Here is a 20,821-nt window from a genome sequence, read left to right as displayed (position 1 = left end):
TCTTGACTTGAATCAGTTAAGAAATAACTTTCCAAATTAAGTTTTTAAATGAAAGATATTTCATTATTTCAGTAAAAGACAGTTACATTGTATGTGTGGAAAACTAGATATAAGGCGATACTGTTTCAAAATATGAAACAGTAGCTGTATTAGGAATTTTGCACCTTCAAAGTTGTTTTATTTAATGGAAAAATCCATGGAGATACAATTGGATACCACCAGTACCTGAGGCTGCTCAGACTGCGGAAGAAAGCAGAAACCAGTCAGACTATAAGGTAAGACAGGAAGTAGCTTCAGATTCACATTTAAAATTATAGAGTCTGAAACATGTCAGCAATGAGCCAATGCCAGCACTTCACCCCAAAGGCTCACTTACAGCACCCCAGCTATGGAAATGCATTTAAATCAACTCTCCATATGGACGTCGGGTAAAGCCCCAGTCTTTGACTTCATGTCTTGTTGGCAAGAAATTTAGCACATAATTAACTTTTCAAATTGCAGGGTAGACTTCTGGGTCATGTGAGATTTCACAAATCCTTTAACAGTCATTCATAAGCCCAACAGAGTGAGCTTTATGTCTACAGAATTCAGTTATCAAACATTACAGGAATGACTGATTTTTTTTTCACCCCATATCAATTTTCTGTAATAAGTCACTAACAAAGTTTCAAACCTGCTTAATTATACTTAACAATTCTTTTAAGAGCATGCTATAGAAGCAGCAAGTTTGCTACATACAATCAAGACCCAGTCTTTGCTTTCAATTTATTTGCCTGGATTCCTCTGCATTGCTTACACACATTGCTTTCCTTGTTTTTAAGTAGGAAAGCCTTGAAAATTTCACAACAGCAGATCGTGCCTTGCAAACGCTGAATAATGGATTTATTAACACTGCATAAAACTGTGAACACTAAATTCGGTGGAGCTTTTTGTGAGAGCCTCAGGCCTTCCCCAGGGTCACAGGAAATTGCTGTCACTGTCACAGCCACAGGAAGCCATTGTCACTGTAATTCAGACTGAGCAGGGGAGCAAAGCACGATGCTTCCTGTGGCACAGTGTTTCTGTGTTTGCAAAGAGCCAGCAAAGGCTGCAGCTACTGCACTTACATAAACCACAACCTCTTGAATGTGTGCAGTCCCAAAGTCTCAGCAAGGCTCTTGTTTGAAAACCTCCTCTCTAAAATTCTTACACCCCAGCCTAGATATTAGGAGAGGTATCTCCTGTCCTACCTGCTATAAAGTCTCCCTATACATCCACACACACCTTTAGAGCTGTTGTGTGCTCACACTGAGATCAGCTGCAGCAAGAGCAGGCATAAGGAATTTATACATACCCAGCTACCTTGGATACCAGTAACACCACAAATTCCAGGGTGCAGCTCCTTCTGGAGACTAACACAGCTTTACTGCTGTGGCAACTAAATCAGCTCCAAGGAAGCTGAGGGAAGCCGCATTTTGGCTTCACTGTAACCCTGATTATTCTTCATTTATGAATATTGTTCCTTAAAACCTTGCATTTTGTGTTGGCTCTTTCCTGGCAGTGCACGTCCAGGGAATGTGATGCTCAGAGAATGATGGGCATCTGAATCTATGCAGCATCTTAAAACTACACCCACCCCACCCATTGCACTTAATTAACAGACATGCTGTGACTGTTCACAGACCTCCAGATCTGAGTTTCAAGACAGAACAAATCAATATCACTAATACTGAGCACACAGGTCTTTAAACTGTCAAGTTTAAAGATTTCTATGTCCCAGATCCTCATCACATCCCATCTTGCCCACACAAACCATTCTTTCCCCGTGCAGAGAGATCCACTCAGTCCTGCTGCTTACAGGCCTCATGCCTGTAACCACATCACATCCCTTCACTCTCCCCACCCAAAATTACACCTTCCTCAGCTTCCCATCCTGCCAATTTGCTGTAACACATCTTTGTAGAGCTTTACATTTTTCCTGCATTCATTTTGTTTTATTCCCTCCAATTGTCTCAGTTCCTCTCTCTAATTTATAGTTTCTTCTTTCCACTTCTGTCCTTCCTGCCACTTGCTGAACACAGATTTGTTTTAATTTACAGGGAGTGTGTTAGTGCAATCTGTTTCATTAATTTAATTCATTGTGTTTTGGCAGTTTCTAAAGGTTCCAGGATAGAAACAAGACTCCAGCTATGCCAATCACTATGCAGACCAGCCATTGTAAGACAAATCCCATCCTAAGGAGATTACAGGTTAGATTTAAAATAAATAGAAATCAAATGGTGGTCAAAGGAATTTGGGATGGGAAAAAAAATTATATAGTGAGGGCTTTTTTTGTTAAATTTACAAGTTTCATCCTGCATCCACATGACTGCTGTTAGCATGCTTGGATTTAAGGGTTGCCTATGGTATCATATTTCTGTGGGCCATTAGACTGGTACATAAATGCCCTTATTCACCTCTTTTGAAAAGCACATATAGTACCTTCCAACATTCAAATGAGCTGCTCGTGTTGTATTTTAAGACCCCACAGTAGGGTCGAGCACATAATCTCCTCTGTTACTGCAATAGAGCAGTTTGAACAAGCTATACACCCACATTTGTTTCGTATGTGGAGCATGGGGGTTGCTGGGGACTCCAGTAAGTGTAAAAAGACATCAGTTTGCATTTTAATGGTCCGTGTCTGCCGCAAGCAACACCTGCTGAAAAGGTGGAATCCAGTAGGACTTGCAAGAGCAAATCTTCCATTTTATGCCCATCCTTTACATAAATCTGAGCTTAACATAACAAAGAGCCTGCTGGGCTGAGCTGTTGGATCTGAAAGTCCAATCAGCTCAAGGGCTGAGTAGTTTCTTTGTGTTAGTTGGTAATTTCTTGTAGGTTCAGGATTTATTGCCCCTGTTGTCTGGCGGGCTCAGCAGCCCCAGCTGTCTGCAGTTAAACGCCAAAGGTACAGAATATCCACAAGAGATAAAACCTTTGTGGTTTGTAGCAAGGACCGTGACCCCTCCGGCCTCCCCTGCCTCAAAGGTGTCTGGCAACTTTGTTTCTGCGAACTTCTGAGTGCGACTGTTTGCAATCTTTTGAAACAGAATCAGAGAGCGGCTGTGGCTGCTCCACCCCTGGAAGTGTCCAAGGCCAGGTTGGACGGGGCTTGGATCAACCTGGGATAGTGGAAGGTGTCTCTGCCCATGGCAGGGGGTTGGAACGAAGTGGGCTTTAAGGTCCTTTCCCATCCAACCATTCCAAGACCTTAAGGGAAAACACTAACTCCTTTCCTCCCCTTTTCAAGACTGCGTTTTCCACTTTACCCGATGTTCCTAAGTCATGCAGCACCTTAAAGTGCTGATTTATTATCCCTCGAAAGGCACCAGACTGGATCCCCCTGAGGGGCGAGCTAACCCCTTTAAGCGGCGAACTGGACACCCCGAGAGGCAAGTTCACCCCCCTGAGGAGCGAAGTGATGCCCGTAAAGGGCGCTCCGATGCCCCTGACGGGCGCGCTCCACCCCTCATGGCCACCCGCCCTCGCCATCTTCCCCCGCGCGCTCCCCAGTTCCCGCCCCGCGACAGACACCTGGCGCCGCCAACCACCGCCCCCCCGCGGGAGCGGCGCCTCCCTCCGCCAATGAGATGTCGCAGCAGCCCCGCAAGCCCCGCCCCCTCACTCCGCGGAGGCCTATAAAGGGATAAGCCGCGCCCCCTCTTCCCCTTCCCGACTCGGCGCTGAATGAAGCCCCCGCTGGCCAACGGGAAGTTCCCGCGGGGTTTGACGGACCGCTGCGCCGTCCAGTAGAAGAGCAGCGTTGCGGCGCGCGCGCCAATCGGACGCCGCCTGCGGGCGCGGGGGGCGGGCCCTCCCTCCCCGGGCCGTGGCCGTCGCTCCCGCGGCTGGAGGGAGGCGGCGAGAAAATGGCGGCCATGGCTGCGGAGGCGGCGGCGACTGCGGCGGTGCCGGGGGACGGCGGTGCCGGCGGAGGCTGAAGCCGCAGATGGAGCCGATCCCGGGCAGCGAGGCCGGTGCGGACCCTCCGCCTGCCGTCAGCGAGGCGTGGAGTCGGCGGTGCGGATGGCGAGGAGGCCGACGGCGGCAAGGCCGAGGAGCCGCCGCGGTGCAGCGCGCCCGGAGCCCGGCGGGACGCGGGAGCCGGACGCGGGAGGACGGAGGAGCCGCCGCCGTCGCCCCGCAGCCCCGCAGTGGATCGCCGCGGTCCGAGCCCCGCGCGGGCGCCAGCCCGGGGTGCTCGGAGCCGCGCAGCCCTGCCCGCCGCCCGAGCCCGCCCGGGAGCCGCCGAGCCCTGCCCGCGGCTGCCGGGGCTCCGCGGGGCCCGGGAGGAGCGTCCCGGCCGGAGGAGGAGAGCCGGATGCTGCCGCCGCCCGTGGAGCCGATCCTCCGGTGTCGCGACCCGGGCGCGGGGAGGCGGAGGCGCCGGCGTTGCTGCCGCTCCGAGGTGGGGTCACCCTGGACCACATCATCGAGGACCGCCCTGGTGGTCTCGTTCCGCTGGGAGAGAAGCTTTTTTCCGGGGTCTCATGGACCCTCTCGAAAGGTGGAGCTCGGGGGGGAGCCGGCTGAGCCCCCACCCAGCGCCGGGGCCGGGAGCCCGCCCGGAGCCCCGGGGCGGATGGGGGCGGCCCCCGGGACCCTCGGGGGCGCTGCCCGGGCAGGGGCGGAGGGGCACGGCGGCTGCAGCCCCCCCTGCACTGCACTCCCTTCCCTTCCCCTCCCATCCCATTCCCTCCTTGGCCCCGGTCCACCTGGGACCGAGTGGCTGCTATTCCCCGGGGAGCGGAGCATCAGTTCCCGGGCATCCTCCTCCTCCTCCTCGACCCTTCCAGCCGAGGGTGGGAAGGGCCCGGGGAATGGGAATGGGAAGATGGGAGAGGCGCGAGCACATGGGCACAGCCTTTGGGCTTGGCTGGGTTTCCACGGCGCCTGCAGCATCATCCCTGTGTGCCTGGGAAAAGGACCCGAGCTACAGATGTACGAAACAGACCCAGAGATCTCTTTTCCCTGTTCGTTCTGGTTTACATTGCCTAGGTAACCTTATTTTTCAGTACTTACTTTTTTCAGAATAATGGTTTTCAAGCCAGGCTGTTGCAGTTATCAGTGCAGTTATTAATTAGTACTAATTGCTCCTTGTATGCAAGGAATGAGTTGACGTTTATTGGTTCTTAAATATCCTTTTGGATGGGGAGGATTGTTATGTATCACCAAATAACTTATCAGACAGCCTTATCAGACTGTGAGCTTTAGGGTTTGCTTCTTTTCATTGCCTTCCTATAGCAAGGGATTCTTGGGAGACTAGAAATTGTTGTATCTTATAAACAATTTAACTGCTGTTTACAGGTGAAAATACCTCTTCATCTTAGTGTTTGTTTTGTAGACTTATGAGGACTATGCAAATACATGAGAGAAGAGTGAAATTTGACCAAGGTTATTATTTAAAATAATCGATATGCAAAACATGCAGTGCTTTTCTCCCCCAAATTTAAGCTGCATGTGTGGGCATATGTATTTTTACACTCCTTTTACATGTTTAATAACTTCCTATAATATCAAAATTGTCATTACTTCCTAGAAGGAAAGTGTTTGAGACCAGCAGTTTTGGCCTGGGCCTTGCTATATGGTTGGGTCTTGTCACACAAGGCCTTTTCTGAAACCCGGGTTTTGGATAATACCATGGAATTAAGTTTTAAATTTGTCAGTTGTTGAGGTATAAAATGCTAAGCTACCAATTTGTCTTTTGAAGCCAAGTACTAAAATCTGGTCTGCTAACTGCACTCACTTGGAGCGTGAAATAGTGTGTCAAGGCGGGGCAGAAGGTGATGAAAATTAAGTTGTAATCCTGGGTAACATTGATTCTTTTGTAGGTTTGAAGTTGTAGCAGCAAAATGACATTGTTGCCTTGGTCAGGAGGGTGAGGCACTTGGTTCTGTGCTTCCAGGGGTGAAGGGAAATACCAGCTTCTCCCTTACTCCTGAGAGGGATTGGACCTTCCTAAACACACGCTGACCACAAACATCCTCTTGTTTTTCTGAGGTTCTTGTGCACTGAGGGTCCTTCTGTCATGCAGTAGATCTGCAATTCTTTGCAGCAAAAGTCAGTTTGCAGGGTGGCTGCTGCTCTTGTGCCTTGGTGAAAGCATCTCCATTCTCCCTGGTGCCAAACACAGCCCCGGGACAAACCTTTGCAGTGGGAACTGTGTAAAAGCCATGAGGAAAGGCTTGGGCTATTCCTCCCAGATTCTCTTTGCAGTGGAACCACTTATTCCTTCCTCTCCATTCATATAATCTTCCCATGTAACGGAGGTGCTTGTTACATGGGAATTCAGGAGGTGAAACATAAACTCTAAAGGCCAAGCTCTGCAGAGGGACTGTACAAAAAGAACTGAGTTTTGAGACGTAAGGTCTGTAGTGTTTGGCTGGTGACAAGTAAATATTGGTAGATAACAGGAGTCTCTGTTCAGGTGCCTCAAGCAGGAAATGCAGTGGAAAACGAGCTCTGTTTCTACAGGACTGTTTCTATGGTCCAAGAACTTGCTGCCTGTAATAAATTGAAACATTATGAAAAACAAAGGTGTTACATGAATGGCCAAATTTCAGTCTTACCACATCAGTGGTGACTAAAGGGTATTACTGTTTAGGTCAGCTTTTTATTATATCTCTTTAGTTTTGTTTTGTGATTCAGCACCTGGATTTGTAGAACATGAACATATTCCAGGAACATCCTTCTGTATCTGTGGCAGGTCCTGGAAGTCTTGTAACAAGTTTTTCCCCTGGACCAAAAACTAAAAAGAAGGCCAGGGTTAAATGAAAACCACCTAAATTCCAGCATGCATTTACCTGACAGCACTGGGAGTTCCAGCAGGGAAGATAGGTGGTTCCTGAAATCCATCTCATTCAAGTGCTTGGGAATAATCTTACAAACTTTCCTAATATCAAAGAGACCGATATTTTAAGATCGACAGCTCTTATTAAGTAAAAGTGAAAATTTGTATTAGAATTTACTCATTCAGTAGCTTGAAAAAGTGGCTGATGTGTTCACTGCACATACTAGTAATGTTTGTATACTCAGAAGGAAATAATTCCTACTCCTTTTTGGATCTTACTTTCTCCTTCCTCTCCAGAGCAGGGAAGGTGCTACTTCCATACAGTACTAAGAAGAGCAAGTTTTAATGACTGTTTTATAAACTTGTTCACTGGACTCTTTTTAGTCTTTTCTGGTCACGTTCTGAATTACTTGAACTTCACAGTGAAAGGAAAGCAAAATTATCCCCATATATTTCCGATTTTAAAGTTTTTTGGCTGTTTATGGGTTTTGTTGGGTTTTTTTCTCCTTATTTCCTTTTCCGTTGTTGAGATGGTGCATTGACTTTGCATTTCGTTCTTGTGGACTTTGATATGAAGTCAGTGATATTTGTATCAAAGACCTGATTTTCCTCCTACCCCCTATAAATAGGATGTCCATTTAGGAGTTTATAACACAAGCACCTTGGTGTTCAGTGGACTTTATTCCTACATTTATTTGAATTAAGGAGGTATTTTCTCTGCCTGTACTAATGGCAGTCTTGTGAACCTGGTGCACAGGAAGTTTTGAAAATCAGCAGAAAGGAAGAGAAGAGAAGGTTGAGTGGAGGCCTCACAGCCCCTTCCAGTATCTGAAGGGGCTACAAGGAAGCTGGAGAGGGATCCTTCATCAGGAACTGGAGTGACAGGACAAGGGGGAATGGCTTCAAACTGAAAGAGTGGGTTTAGATGGGATACTGGGAGGAAATTCTTGGCTGTGAGGGTGGTGAGGCCCTGGCACAGGTTGCCCAGAGAAGCTGTGGCTGCCCCATCCCTGGAAGTGTCCAAGGCCAGGTTGGATGGGGCTTGGAGCAACCTGGTCTGCTAGAAGGTGTTCAAGTTGGAACAAGATGATCTTTAAGGTCCCTTCCAACCCAAATCATTCCGTGTTTTTATAGGATTTAAAAGTCCTTGTAACCTGCCTGTATCTGGCATTTGCCTGACACTGTTTACTTAGGGGACAGGAGATGTTCATCCCACCTGCTGGCTCGGAATTAGTGCAAATCCTGCTCTGCACCTGGAGGAAGTAGGTGGTATGAAAATACCTGATGAGCGTAGCATTTGTAAATCTTAAAATGTAGGATTTAGTTTTGGTTTTGTTTGTTTTTCTGGAGAGAAGATAATTGTTTCTGCATGTTTTTTTTTTCCTTCCTAAAGATTAGGGGAGGAGGGGGATTAAATTTATATTCTGTTGCTTTGGCAACAGTCAGGATTTGGACTTTTTATTGCTTTATCATTTGACTAAAATATTCCTTCTAATTCTAAAGAGGTGATGGACAAGTTTCTTGTCTTTTTCTTTAAGCAAGTTCCCATCTGACTTTTGTGTGCTCATAATAGCTCTTGAGGGAGAAAGAAAGAGCAAAAAGTTGTTTTGTGACCTAAAAGTCTTAGATATCTAAAAGATGTCCAGTGTATTCCTAGTAGGCAGGTGTTTGAAATTATGTTTATTGGGGTTTGGTTGTGGAAGATAAGGAAGGATTTCCTGCAGCAAGGTGTACATGAACTGTATGATGAAAATAAACTTTTATAGGCAGCTTCCAATTCTTAAAGTCCTAGAAGCAGTTTTCAGTTACAGCATTCTTTCTTGATGACTCTTGAATCCTGTTTGCAAAGTGTTCCTACAACTCACCACCTGCTCTCTTTTGTAGCTTCTCAGAAGCCTAAAGGAGCTGGGTGACATTCTGGCATTTAAGGGACATCCATAGCACTTCTTTGACATTTGTTTTCATTATCCCCAGGGCACCAGAAGCATAGGTGTGATGTGAGTGTGTGTGTGTGGGGGGGTTAACAGAGTGATTTACATGTATTTTGCTTGTGACTGACAGAGGTTTTATTGAATGACAAAGGTAGCCTCACTTAGAGGATGGTGTTAGAGTGAACCGTAGAATGGTTGGGGTTGAAAGAGATCTTAAAGGGATCTTTAAGCTCATCCAATTCCAACCCCCTGCCATGGGCAAGGACACCTTCCACTACCCCAGGTTGCTTCAAGCCCTGTCCAGCCTGGCCTTGGACACTTCCAGGGATGGGACAGCCACAGCTTCTCTGGGCAACCTGTGCCAGTTCTCTACCACCCTCCCAGTAAAGAATTTCTTCCCAGTATCCCATCTAAACCTCTCTGTCAGTTTGAAGCCATTTCCCTGTGTCCTGTCACTCCAGTTCCTGATGAACAGTCCCTCTCCAGCTTCCCTGTAGCCCCTTCAGACACTGGAAGGGGCTCTGAGGTCTCTACACAACCTTCTCCTCTCCAGCTGAACAGCCCCAACTTTCCCAGCCTGTCTCCATAGGGGAGGAGATCCAGCCCCTCAGCAACTTCATGGCTCCATGAAGTGTTGGATCAGAAGACTTTGTGACATGTCTTTCATCCTATCATTTTCTATGATTTTGTAGCTTTTCAGTTTCTCTATGAAAACAGTGTCTCTATCAACATCCAAAACTTTAAGTGTTATTTGTGGTGTCTTATCAAGTGCTTTTTGAAAGGCTTTCTCATTTTCAAGTTTCCTCTTGGGAAGTGGAAATAGCTGACAAAACTGGCCTAGCTTGTAGTATTTTGCTAATATAGTTATAAAGCACATTAATACTGCAAACACTTGCCAATCTGCTTCTGATTTTGAGCCAGTACAAGGAGTGTGACTTTTCCCTTTCTCAAACCAGGAAGCTCTTACTGGTAAATTGGGTGTCTGGATTGTGTCTCAGACTTCTTTCCTGAAATATCATCTGTAGTCTACAGCTGTTCTTTGTTGGACTGGGATGTAATACAGTGTTCCTCTCTGGATTTCAGCAGCATGGCTTATCCTGGCTTTCTAAGGGTTCCTTGATTGACTTGGCTCAAAGTGTTGAGAGACAGGTCAGAGATGAAATTTTCAATCTGCTTTCATTTTTATTTTCTTTTGTGGGACTGATGAATTTTGGCACTGAATTGGCTTGAAGTTCATCCGTTAGTCACTGGTGTCATTCTCTTCCGTGTGTCTTGGATCTGACTGGTATGTGGATGAGGTGTGTATTCAAGGTGTATATTGAAGTATATATTCAAGGTATTTTCTCTCACTAATAATGTTTTGCAGTTGTGCAACACTTCAAAATATATCAACAAATTTCTCAGCAAAGTGTCTACTCTAAAGTGCAGTAGATGTTAAAAGATACTCTCAGTTTAAACAGACCTTCAGCTTTATAGAAATGCCAGTAAAATTGCAGTAGTTAATGGAAAGCCTAAACTCAAAGCATTTTATCTTCTGAAGTTTACTTTTACGTCCTTGATAGAACTCTGGGTTACAAAAAACTGAAGGAAATTCTGTGAGTGCACTTGTAAATCCTTTCTGATGGAAAGGTTTGTGTTGCCTCCCCACCCTATGAGGACCACCTCTGTTATCTTCAGCCTTATCAACTCAGAGCTTCTGTCTCCACACTGGATAATTCTTCAGAGCCTGCATCAGCATCCTGACTCCAGGGGCTTCTGGGAGTCACTTCCTTGGAAGCTGAAGTCTTTCAAAGGGCTTCTAACTCCATGGAGAGGTGCACTGTGAGCTAATGCAGCTCTGAGGCTGTTTGCACGTTGGTGGCCATTATTAGGTTTCTGCTTGGGCAGGGGTTGCAGCAGAGACCCAGGTTGCAGCAATCAGGAGTAATTCAAGTCACCTGCTGCCTTAGATACTTCTCACCAGCTTTCTTGGGATACTTCTCAAACTCAAGTTCTGTGCATGCCCTGTTCTTGTCTTTCCTTTGTCCTGAAAAGTGCCAGAAACAAGAGCTTGGATTTCAGGCCAGAGCACCTGCTTGAAAAACACCTGTTTTTCCATAGGTGAGCTTCCCACTGGTGTGTTTAGATGTGGATTGTCACACATCACATAATTTGAACTGTCATATCTTTGACCAAATTTTCCTTGGTGCTGAGGCAACATCTTAATGTTTTGCTGTTTCTGAGAGTCCCTCATCCCTTTGCCATGTTTTTAGAGCTCTAAGAGAAATATACATTTTCTAATCTATTTAATCTGGTGTTACAGTGCTCAGGAGGTGAGTAAAATGTGGGGTTGATTGTTTGGCTTGTGGGAGTGGTTTTTTCAGGAAACTGCCTCTTAAAGCAATGTGTTCCATTGTTGTGCTTCATCACACCAAGTAGATCCTTCATTAAAAATTGTTGGATAATCTGTGGTTTGGATACAGATTACTTTGAGGAGTTCTGCAATACTTAGTGTTCAAAGAGCTATGATCTAACTGTATATTACATTGAATATTACAATTTAAACCCTCAGTTTAGATACCTGCATTCAGGGTCTTAGAACTTTGATCCATGCAATAAAAATGGCCTCTGTTGTTGCTTGTCTTGGCTTTTGCAGAACACTAAGGATGATACTGAGTACAAGAGCAATGCAGAAATAGGCAATAGGAGATTGCTGCAGTTCTGACTTAGTGGTGAAGATGAGTTTTGATCGTAGTCATTTACAACAGACTTCATTTAACACTTGAACACTGGAAGTTACTGTGCTTTGTTGGCCTTAATTCAGTGTGTCCACAGACAAATGGGAAATAGTTCTGAACTGGTTCAGTGGGTTCTCTCCTTTGGCTCTTCTTGGCAGAACAAGGTGCTTTTTCATTTCTGTTTCTTTTAATAGAGAAGTAAAAGACATTGGAGGCTAAAGATGAGAACTTAAGACTTAGTAATGTAAAAACACTTTGCCCCAGGGTGTACTGTTTGGATGTTTATGTACATACAGGTTTAGATGGAATTTGTTCCTTATGTCATGTTTATTTCTCAAAAAATACTGTTTAACTGTGCTGTTTTGCATACAAATTGAGTAATAATGTGTATTCATTGTAGCAATTTTGTAGGATTTAGATTTGAAAAAAGTAGTTTTACTTTCCTGGAAGTACTTAAGTTTTAATGCCTGTAACACAAAACTGTATGATTTCTAGTTTTGGTACCCAAACTGGCTTTTAGATGCCATGGCTACCTGTTAATTAACTTGCACTTGGTAAGCTGTGGAAATAAAGCCTCATTTTATTGTATTTCTGTCTCTGCACATCCCGATCAGTTGAAAGCTCTTTTCATTGTAAATATCATTGAACTGCCAGAATGGATCTCGTCTACCCCATTAGTCCCTTACTTAAATATCGGTCCTGGTATTCCTGTTGCTATTTATGTCTTTAATGAATATGTATATTAAAGGGATATCTATAGCAGAAATATGATTAGATCCTACTGATTGCCCTGGTTACCTGAAAAACCTCTTAGAGATAAGTTTCTTTTACACCATCCTCTCTTAAGAGGTGCATTTTCAAAGCAAAAAAGAGCCAGGACCCTTATACAGGAGAGGAACTGGCAACAGAGAAAACTGGTTCTGATTTTGCACAGGTACAAGGCAGCAGTGCACTGCTTTCCACAACTGCCTTGAATTAGGTTGAAATACCTATTTCTTAGTTTGTTTTTTCTTTTAACACTTCAGTTTTAGATCCCCTGTCAATGAATCCTTCCCTCAAGTGTGATGCTCTGAGGTACAAGTGAGTTAGTCAGGAGTGGGGCTGTTCAGGGGGCAGCTGGAACCTGGGCACTGAGGGATTTTTTGTTTTAAGCAAACAGTAATTAAGTATATATTTCCAAGAGTAGCTTTTCTGGATGAAAATAATATTATGGGAACAGATGAGACTTGGGATCAATATACTAAAAAAAATTAGTTTGTTTTAGAATAAAGACAGGGCAATTCTTTACAGTACTTAAACGTGCAACAGGTGACAAACAAAATATGTGGGTCATCTCAGTGATGTAATAACTGAAATGGTTTCTCTTCAGAGGTGATCTACAGCCCAGTCATTGACTGATGTGAAGTTATGGCACAACCGAGTTGTGTTGCTTGGATTTTTTTTAACATTTTTTTTTATACAGTAGCTTTTTAGTCATTTTTCATCTCTGTAGCAGATGAGCCAAATACTTTTGCAGTTTTGTGTCTAACCTGCCTACACGTGTCACTACAGACTATTTCAACCTTGTAGCTGGTGTAGCAAAATTTATTATTGTGGTTGTATGAGAAGCATTTGTCTTCAAGGTCCACGTACTAGACATGTGAAAATAGGACTTGAAATCCTAGTACATGCAATAAATACTTTTGCTTGCTGTTGGAGTAGTTAGATGCTGTGTCATGCTTTGTCTTGAGTAGGTTTAAGATCATGTCTTCATCCTGCTGTTTCTCTTAAGAAAAACAAATTCTTTTGTTGCCTTGTTCTTTGTCTTCATTCTCCCCTGTATCATTTACTGTTTCATTTGTAAGTTTTTCTGCCATTGTTTTCTCTTCTTAATTTTCATGTCATTCTTCCAAGTTGCATAACTGGAGAACTTGATTCTCCAAGAAGGAAACAGAGATAATCTAGAAACTGCATGTTTATAGATGCAATCTGCTGTTGGATGAGGCAAAGGGAGGGTACCATGCACTGAGCTGTTGGAAATAATACTCAGTCTCTTGGCTTTTGCCACATTTGTCTTGTGCTGCAGGTGGACTGTCTTGACTAGTCATGTCTGTATGTATTGACACACCCTTTACAGGAATAGGGTTGTGCATAACTGGCACTAAACAATATCCATTAATGGTCTCGAATTCCCCAATTCATTCATTTTTAGGTAGACAAAGGTGGGAGATTAGAGTTCATCTGTTAAAACAGTACCTTTTGTGAGACAGACTCTGCTTTCAGAGATTCAGTCTGGATTGGTTTTGTGTCTGACTAAAGCAGCTTTGCATCTTAGGTAGAAATTCCACTTTGGCTGTCCTGTTCTTCAGCTTTGGCCTGTGTATTGTGCAGGTGCTTGAAGGAAAGGAGAGTCTACAGTGCAGTATTAATCTTTGACTTCATAGTATCAGTCATATGCTGAGCTTTCCATCAGGCTGTTTTTTATGCCTCTGGAGTGGTAATTGTGCTGACTTGGCTTGTGAGGTAGTAGAACAAAAACTTGGGAAAAGAGAGATGAAGTACTTAAATGGGATCCTTCTGGAGAACTTGCAGCCCTCGTCATCCACTTCTTCCTAGTCACTGCTAATAATGCTTCATTTCCTAAGTCAGAGTCAGCATAAATGTCCTCTGGGAGAAAGGCTTGTGCACTGGACTCTGGAAATGTCTTGTGAGGGCTTGGAAATGCAGTTCCTGAGGCAGTGAGAAGAGTTGTAAGGGATGTTTCTCTGCGTGGGGTTTGCACATTTGATGTCCCACTCCTGTCTAGTTCTGCTCTTGAGATGTTTGTCTGGGCACTGCAGAGGTCTTTCCCTACCTTGTTTTCAACTCTTATCATAGATTAACTTTTTCCCAAATCTTGTAATCTTTATCAGGTGATGAAAGATAGGATCTGGATCTGATCTTATTTCCTCTTGGAAGCTGAAGGTCTTGATGCAAGGAACACTGAAAATATTGCTAATCTAATTATTGTCAGCTGATAGTTTCTTTTAAATCCCTACTTGGAATTGAATAACTTGCTCACAGTCCTTAGTGGAAGGAAAAGTGTTTGTGGAAAAGCAACTTCTTTACACTTGATGGACTTGTGGGGCTTTAGGGAACTTAAAACTTAGTTATGAGTGAGTCCCTGGTGGTTTAATGCCAGACTTAAGGCTGGAAAAATGTCTGTATGAGCTGCTGAATGTTTATAAGTCACTGTAGCCCTCACTACTGCAGTGGACTGTGTTTAGTTCTGCTGCTCCTCTCTGGGAGACCTGTGGAATTCAACTGGAGTGGGTCCCAACCTCAGAAATGAGTTGTTGAGGTAAAGAGCACTACTCAGCCCATGGGCCAGGACAGAGCTGCTCTATCTATCCCCTGGGCTCCTGCTTCTGTCTCCAGGGTTCAAAGGTGGGAATGTAACATGGAAAAGCATGGGCATGTAAATTGTCACGTGTTGAACCTTCTTTCTCTCGATGACAACTTTGTTTGGGTGTCCTTTGCTTAGGACTCTGCTATTTCTGTTCTCCTTCTGTAATGAAGTGCAAACTGGGTGGATAATTCAACCTTGGGTGAGTTGTTTGTTTCAGTTACAACTTTTAGATGTAAAAAGAGGCTTAACAGTTAAGCAGAAGGACAAACAAGTGATGGCTTTGGTTAGGGACAGTGTAAATAACCTTCTAACACATATGATGACTTTTTTCAAAACCAGTTTTGAGGGAGGCAACTTGGACAGAAAAGATTTTAAATAAACTTCAACTCAATCAGTTGCAGTTGAGCAGCCACAGTGCAACACAAAGTAGTGTGAACCTGAGGACAGATCTTGGGGAATAACTTCATTCTCCTGTCACGTGGGGTGGGATAAACATTGTGGTGTTTTAGTGATTTTTAAAATGGAAGATTTGGCATTTGAATTGCAATTCCTTGTCCACCATGTTACTGCACTAAGCTCAGAGTATTAAAATACCAACTAATAGGAGCCACACACCAGTGCGTGAGTGGGAGTAAGAGTCGGGCAGTGCTCGGAGCAGCCCAGGGACAGCTCTGTGTGAGGCTGGGACCTCAGTGGAGGATGGGGAGTGGAACACAAGGGAGGTGAAATAACCTTTTATAATCCCCCCTGCCCGGTTCTGTGGATTGAAAGTTACAATGCTGCAAAAGGAATGTATTTTTTGTTTCCTCTCAGGAGAAGACCAGCATGATGCCATGCAAATGGATGAAATGCATTGGCTTCCCCTGGAATTTCTCCCCTGGCACAGCCCTTTGCAGAAGGGTTGGTACCTGTTGGGCCATGTGCTACCTTTGTCACTAGAGGAAAGTTAAGCCAATGCCTAATTCCTGCTGGGATTTTTTATTCTCCTCAGATCAGGGTGGAGACAAGTTCTGTGTTAGTCAAATGGGGCAGGAGAGATTTGGATCAGGAGTGATTCTAGTCTGGAGAAAAACAGGGAAAGGTTTAAAATCTTGTCTGCTCACAGAACAGAGAGGAATGGTTTGTACTGAGTTGCAATAAGAATGCTTTTGCTGGGAAAAACTCAAAACTGGTAGGCTGGCGAGTTTTGAGCTGTTGTGCATCAGATGATCAAGTGCTGAGCTTTTGTGGATGAAGAGTGATGGCACTCTGTTCAGTGCAAGGATTTATGCAGTGCAGATTTGTCTCAGTTAAATCTGAAACATTCATCCTTTTCTGATATGCTAAAAATGGAAGGATTTTGTAAAAGTCACTGAAGATGCCTTCACATAAAATTGACTCTCTATGGAAAATAATCTTGGGTAGATTTGGAGTTGATGGGATGAGTTTGTATCTTTGTAAGTGTTTTCCAAAGGTATAAAGTTAATTCTTTTACTACTGTCAAGGGGATATTTTTGTTACATTTTCAGGGCATCTCATTGATGAAAGAGGAACTGATGATAAGTGAGGTTGTGTATTTCTAGTTCTCTACTGACTTTGCTTTGGTGTCCTGTTTTTTCAAAGCTTCCCATAAGGCTGGATACGAAGCTTTTAATTTTCCTGGGATTCATGTCTTTCAAATGCTGGCTTACCTAATGCAGACAGGTTTTCAAATACTTTGTAACAAATGCAGGAAAAGTTCCCTCAAAACATTCAGTTTTATTTTTTTTTCCTCTCTTTAAGGTTTGGACCCCACGGAATCCCTGTGACCATATTTCCTAAAAGGGAATACAAGGATAAACCTGAAGCCATGCAGCTCCAAAGTAAACCATTCCAAGACGAGGCACAGGTGAAGTGTGAGTCTGACGCTGCAGTCCCTGATGACTCTCCTCTCACACAGCCATCAGAGCCCAGCATAGCTAAAAGCCTATGGACTTCTAAACCACCTCCTCTCTTTCACGAGGGAGCACCGTACCCTCCTCCTTTGTTTATCAGGGACACGTATAACCAGTCAATACCTCAACCTCCACCCCGGAAAATCAAGCGGCCCAAGCGTAAAATGTACAGGGAGGAACCCACTTCGATCATGAACGCGATCAAACTACGGCCCCGGCAGGTCTTGTGTGACAAGTGCAAAAACAGTGTTGTTGCAGAAAAAAAGGAAATCAAAAAAGGTGGCAATGCAAGTGACTCTTCAAAATACGAGGATAGTAAAAAGCGAAGAAATGAGAGTGTGACTACTGTGAATAAAAAACTTAAGACTGACCATAAGGTGGATGGAAAAAGCCAAAATGAAAGCCAGAAAAGGAACGCTGTGGTCAAGGTTTCAAATATTGCCCACGGCAGAAGCAGAGTAGTTAAAGTTTCCGCACAAGCAAATACTTCAAAAGCGCAGTTAAATACAAAAAAAGTTCTCCAGAGCAAAAACATGGATCATGCAAAAGCTCGGGAAGTCTTGAAAATGGCCAAAGAAAAGGCACAAAAGAAGCAGAGTGCAACCTCCTCTTCCAAAAATGCACATTCTAAGGTCCACTTCACACGGCGTCTCCAGAACACCAGCTCAGGTTCCCTCCCGCCCCGATTGCGTTTAAAGCCACAAAGGTATCGGAATGAAGAAAATGACTCTTCTCTCAAGACAGGACTTGAGAAAATACGGAGTGGCAAGATGGCAACTAAGCCCCAGTCTCGCTGCTCCTCCACCCGCTCAGCAGGTGAGGCCCCTTCAGAAAATCAGAGCCCCTCAGAAGGCCCCGAAGAGGCCAGCAGTGAGGTTCAGGACACGAGTGAAGTGCATGTAACTGTTGATCAGGATGAACACCAGACACTGGGCAAGAGAGGCAGCAAAAGCAATATAACGGTTTACATGACCCTTAATCAAAAGAAATCTGACTCTTCCAGTGCATCAGTTTGTAGTAGTGATAGCACAGATGATTTGAAATCCACCAACTCTGAGTGTAGCTCTACTGAAAGCTTTGATTTTCCTCCAGGCAGCATGCATGCACCTTCCTCCTCCTCCTCCTCTTCGAAGGAAGAGAAAAAGCTCAGTAATTCCTTGAAAACGGAAGTCTTTTCCAAAAACGTCTCTAAATGTGTCACACCAGATGGCAGGACCGTATGTGTAGGGGACATTGTTTGGGCCAAGATTTATGGCTTCCCTTGGTGGCCAGCCCGTATCCTTACCATAACTGTGAGCCGGAAAGATAACGGCCTTTTAGTTCGGCAGGAGGCTCGTATCTCGTGGTTCGGCTCCACTACAACATCTTTCCTTGCTCTTGCACAGCTCTCCCCCTTTTTAGAAAGCTTCCAGTTGCGCTTTAATAAGAAGAGAAAGGGTCTGTACCGCAAGGCCGTCACAGAGGCAGCCAAGGCTGCTAAGCAGCTCACCCCCGAGGTTCGGGCCCTGCTGACGCAGTTTGAAACGTGAACATGGAAAGTAAGGTAGGCAAGAAACCTGGAGGCTCCACAAAATCCATAGCCTAGTTAGAGAACTACCATGAAGGACTTGGCGAGTCAGAAGTTGCACTCGGTTGACTGCTCTTTTTATACTAAACTCGTTCCATTTGTAGCGGTTTCTTGACAGTTTAAACAAATTGAACATGCAATCAAAATTAGCCTAAAGTGAGGACTTCAGTATTTTTCAAGTGAGAATTTTTTTTAAAGAATGAAAAAAAAAAAAACCACCTCCTCAACCACCCGATGCATAGGAGCCATAGCCTCAGCTGAAAGGCAGCTGATTTGCAGGGAATTTTTTAGTAGTTTCTACCCAGTATATAACTAGTTGCTTTGTGGCAAAGGGTTGACACAAGGGATGAAAGTAGTAGCTGTGACTTTTTTGTTTTATTAGGTGGCCCATCAGGGAAGTGTAGAAATGTAAGCCTTGTCTAAATGGTCTTTAAAGATTATTTTAACTAGTCTCTAATGGATTTAGTCTGGCCGCTCCAAAGGGGTTCAAAGCCTGCTTAAACATCCGGAGGCGTGTCCTGATCTGCACAGGCCGGGTTAAATGGCGTTAGAGATGTGCTGAAATTTTTAAGGAAGAAAAATTCATGTGACTTAAAGACCAGATTAAATGGGGTTTTATTGTAGTGACCACTTAAACACTCAACCTTTCTATGCACATGGGGGCACAACTATATCGCTTCAGGGTCTGAGAAGTCGAGGGATGCCTGTAGCTCTAAGACAAAGCTGAGGAGTCGCTCAGTGTTTGGGATCAAGGGCTGTTAATGCTGCATAGGTGTGAATCATACTGGTCTTTCTTCCTGAAGAAATCTTTCAGGCCATTTGCCTGGAGGTTTAGCTTAAGAGAGGCTTTGTTTTGAATGTGTAAATAATCAATTGCTGAAATTGGTCAGATTTTCTCCTGACTGGTTGTTCCTAAATTCTTAGGATACGTCCTAGTAAATTACACTTTGTGAATTGTCAGATGTGTAATTGTTGCATTTTGGATGTATCTAACTTCATTTTTTTTTTTTTAATATTTCCGTTTAAGGTATCTGTTTGCAGGTCAGAAAATGAGAATATGTAATTGTGTAATGCTCTGAAATGTAAAAAAACAAACTGTAAATAAAATTGACTAAATCTCAATTATTTGTGTGTGTTTCTCAAAAAGCTTTGAAACAAATCCAGGATGTCAGAGTACTTTATCTGTATGCCGGATTTAGAGGACACTCTTAAAAAAGTAAATTGTCCTTTTTCATGCATTCTTAAAGATAGCTGCTTGATGTAAATACTATTGATATACTTCAGTCTTAATTTGGAGATTGAGCAATCATCTGTCCCTATTGTTTCAGAACCAGCTCTGTAGAGGGCTTTCTGTAAAGTTTATCAAATTTCTCCCTTAATTAGCTTTTGGTCCGTTTGTTTGGACAGAGACTGTGGATAAGGTCACTCGTACAGTGGGGAAATATTTTCAGTTTTCCATCTTTCCAGCCCAGTCAGACCCACTCTCCACGGCCACCTCAGCTTTTCTTGCATGTTTTTTTGCTCGATATTGGGGCATTTTCATGCAACTGACTTGACTTTTTTTTTTCTTTGAGTTCTGGTCCTTACCTGACCATGTGAATTCCTGTCTCTCCTCCAACCCACTCCTGCCTCAGCCTCCTGAAGAATCTCCCACCCTTCATCCCAAAGCAGTTTTCATCCTGGTTTTTCCATAACTGCCCATGTAGGCAATCATGACAGATGTAAAAATTTAAGCTTAGGCTGAAATTAGATTTTAAATGGACATGAAAATGGGGGTAAGGATTTAATCATCAAACCCTTAAACATTTTTAATTTCATATGTTAATGATACTGTCTGGTCTTCCCAAATTATTAATTTTCTTTTTACCTTTTTTAATTATTCTTTTGTGCCCATAGAACTATTGGAAGTCTAAAGTGTTAAACTCATGACTGTTCAAATTTTCCTCAAGGAGACAGTCATTAGGTACTAATTAAGCTTCCAAATCTACCTTGGCATTCTAACAGTTCCCAAAAAGCCCCACTGGTCAATGCTTTTTGAATGTGATAAACACACAGTAAATTTCATAATGTCAAAAAAAAAAATTGGAAAAAAAAGATCTGTTTCACTTTTATGTATTCTCTCCTGCAAACAGAAACAGTTTATTTAAGTAAAGAAACCGTATTTTGTTTTTAAAGCAAACTGCTTTTTGGATCAAGAGCCCATGCAAGGTGGGTCAGATGTCTACACCAGTTCCTTGAGGTTTAGAAGCTCAAGTGAACTGGTTTTAATTTAGCTGTTCTGAACCAAGTAGTGGTGAAATCAATATTGATATTGTTATTTTTTTCTTTAGAAGACCTGGAAGCTTTGTACTCTTACCTCTTAATTTCTATAAAATTAGAATAGCGCTAAGAGCTTACGTAGGCAAAGTTTGCTCAGGTGTTCACTGGGGTAGCAATAGGCATGAGAGGACTTTCTTTAGATTGTTTCGTGTTCAAAAGAACTGTTTATGAAAGGCATTTAAAGAGTAAGCTTTGATTT

The 20,821-nt window shown here is 43.7% G+C and overlaps 1 protein-coding gene across 1 annotated transcript; it reads left to right on the top strand.

Moving 5' to 3' along the window:
* Positions 1-3,887: 3,887 nt before the first annotated feature.
* Positions 3,888-19,425, top strand: PWWP2A (PWWP domain containing 2A). Its single transcript, XM_029960227.1, is given in 5 exon segments — positions 3,888-3,956; positions 3,959-4,038; positions 4,040-4,225; positions 4,227-4,523; positions 16,582-19,425. Coding segments are annotated over 5 exon segments (2,316 nt in total). The 3' UTR covers positions 18,266-19,425.
* Positions 19,426-20,821: the final 1,396 nt, after the last annotated feature.

Source organism: Manacus vitellinus, unplaced genomic scaffold, assembly GCF_001715985.3.
Source record: "Manacus vitellinus isolate BGI_N305 unplaced genomic scaffold, ASM171598v3 scaffold_25_pilon, whole genome shotgun sequence".
Lineage (NCBI taxonomy): Eukaryota > Metazoa > Chordata > Aves > Passeriformes > Pipridae > Manacus > Manacus vitellinus.
The sequence above is the reverse complement of the archived record's forward strand: the minus strand, read 5'-3'. Positions and strand labels throughout refer to the sequence as shown.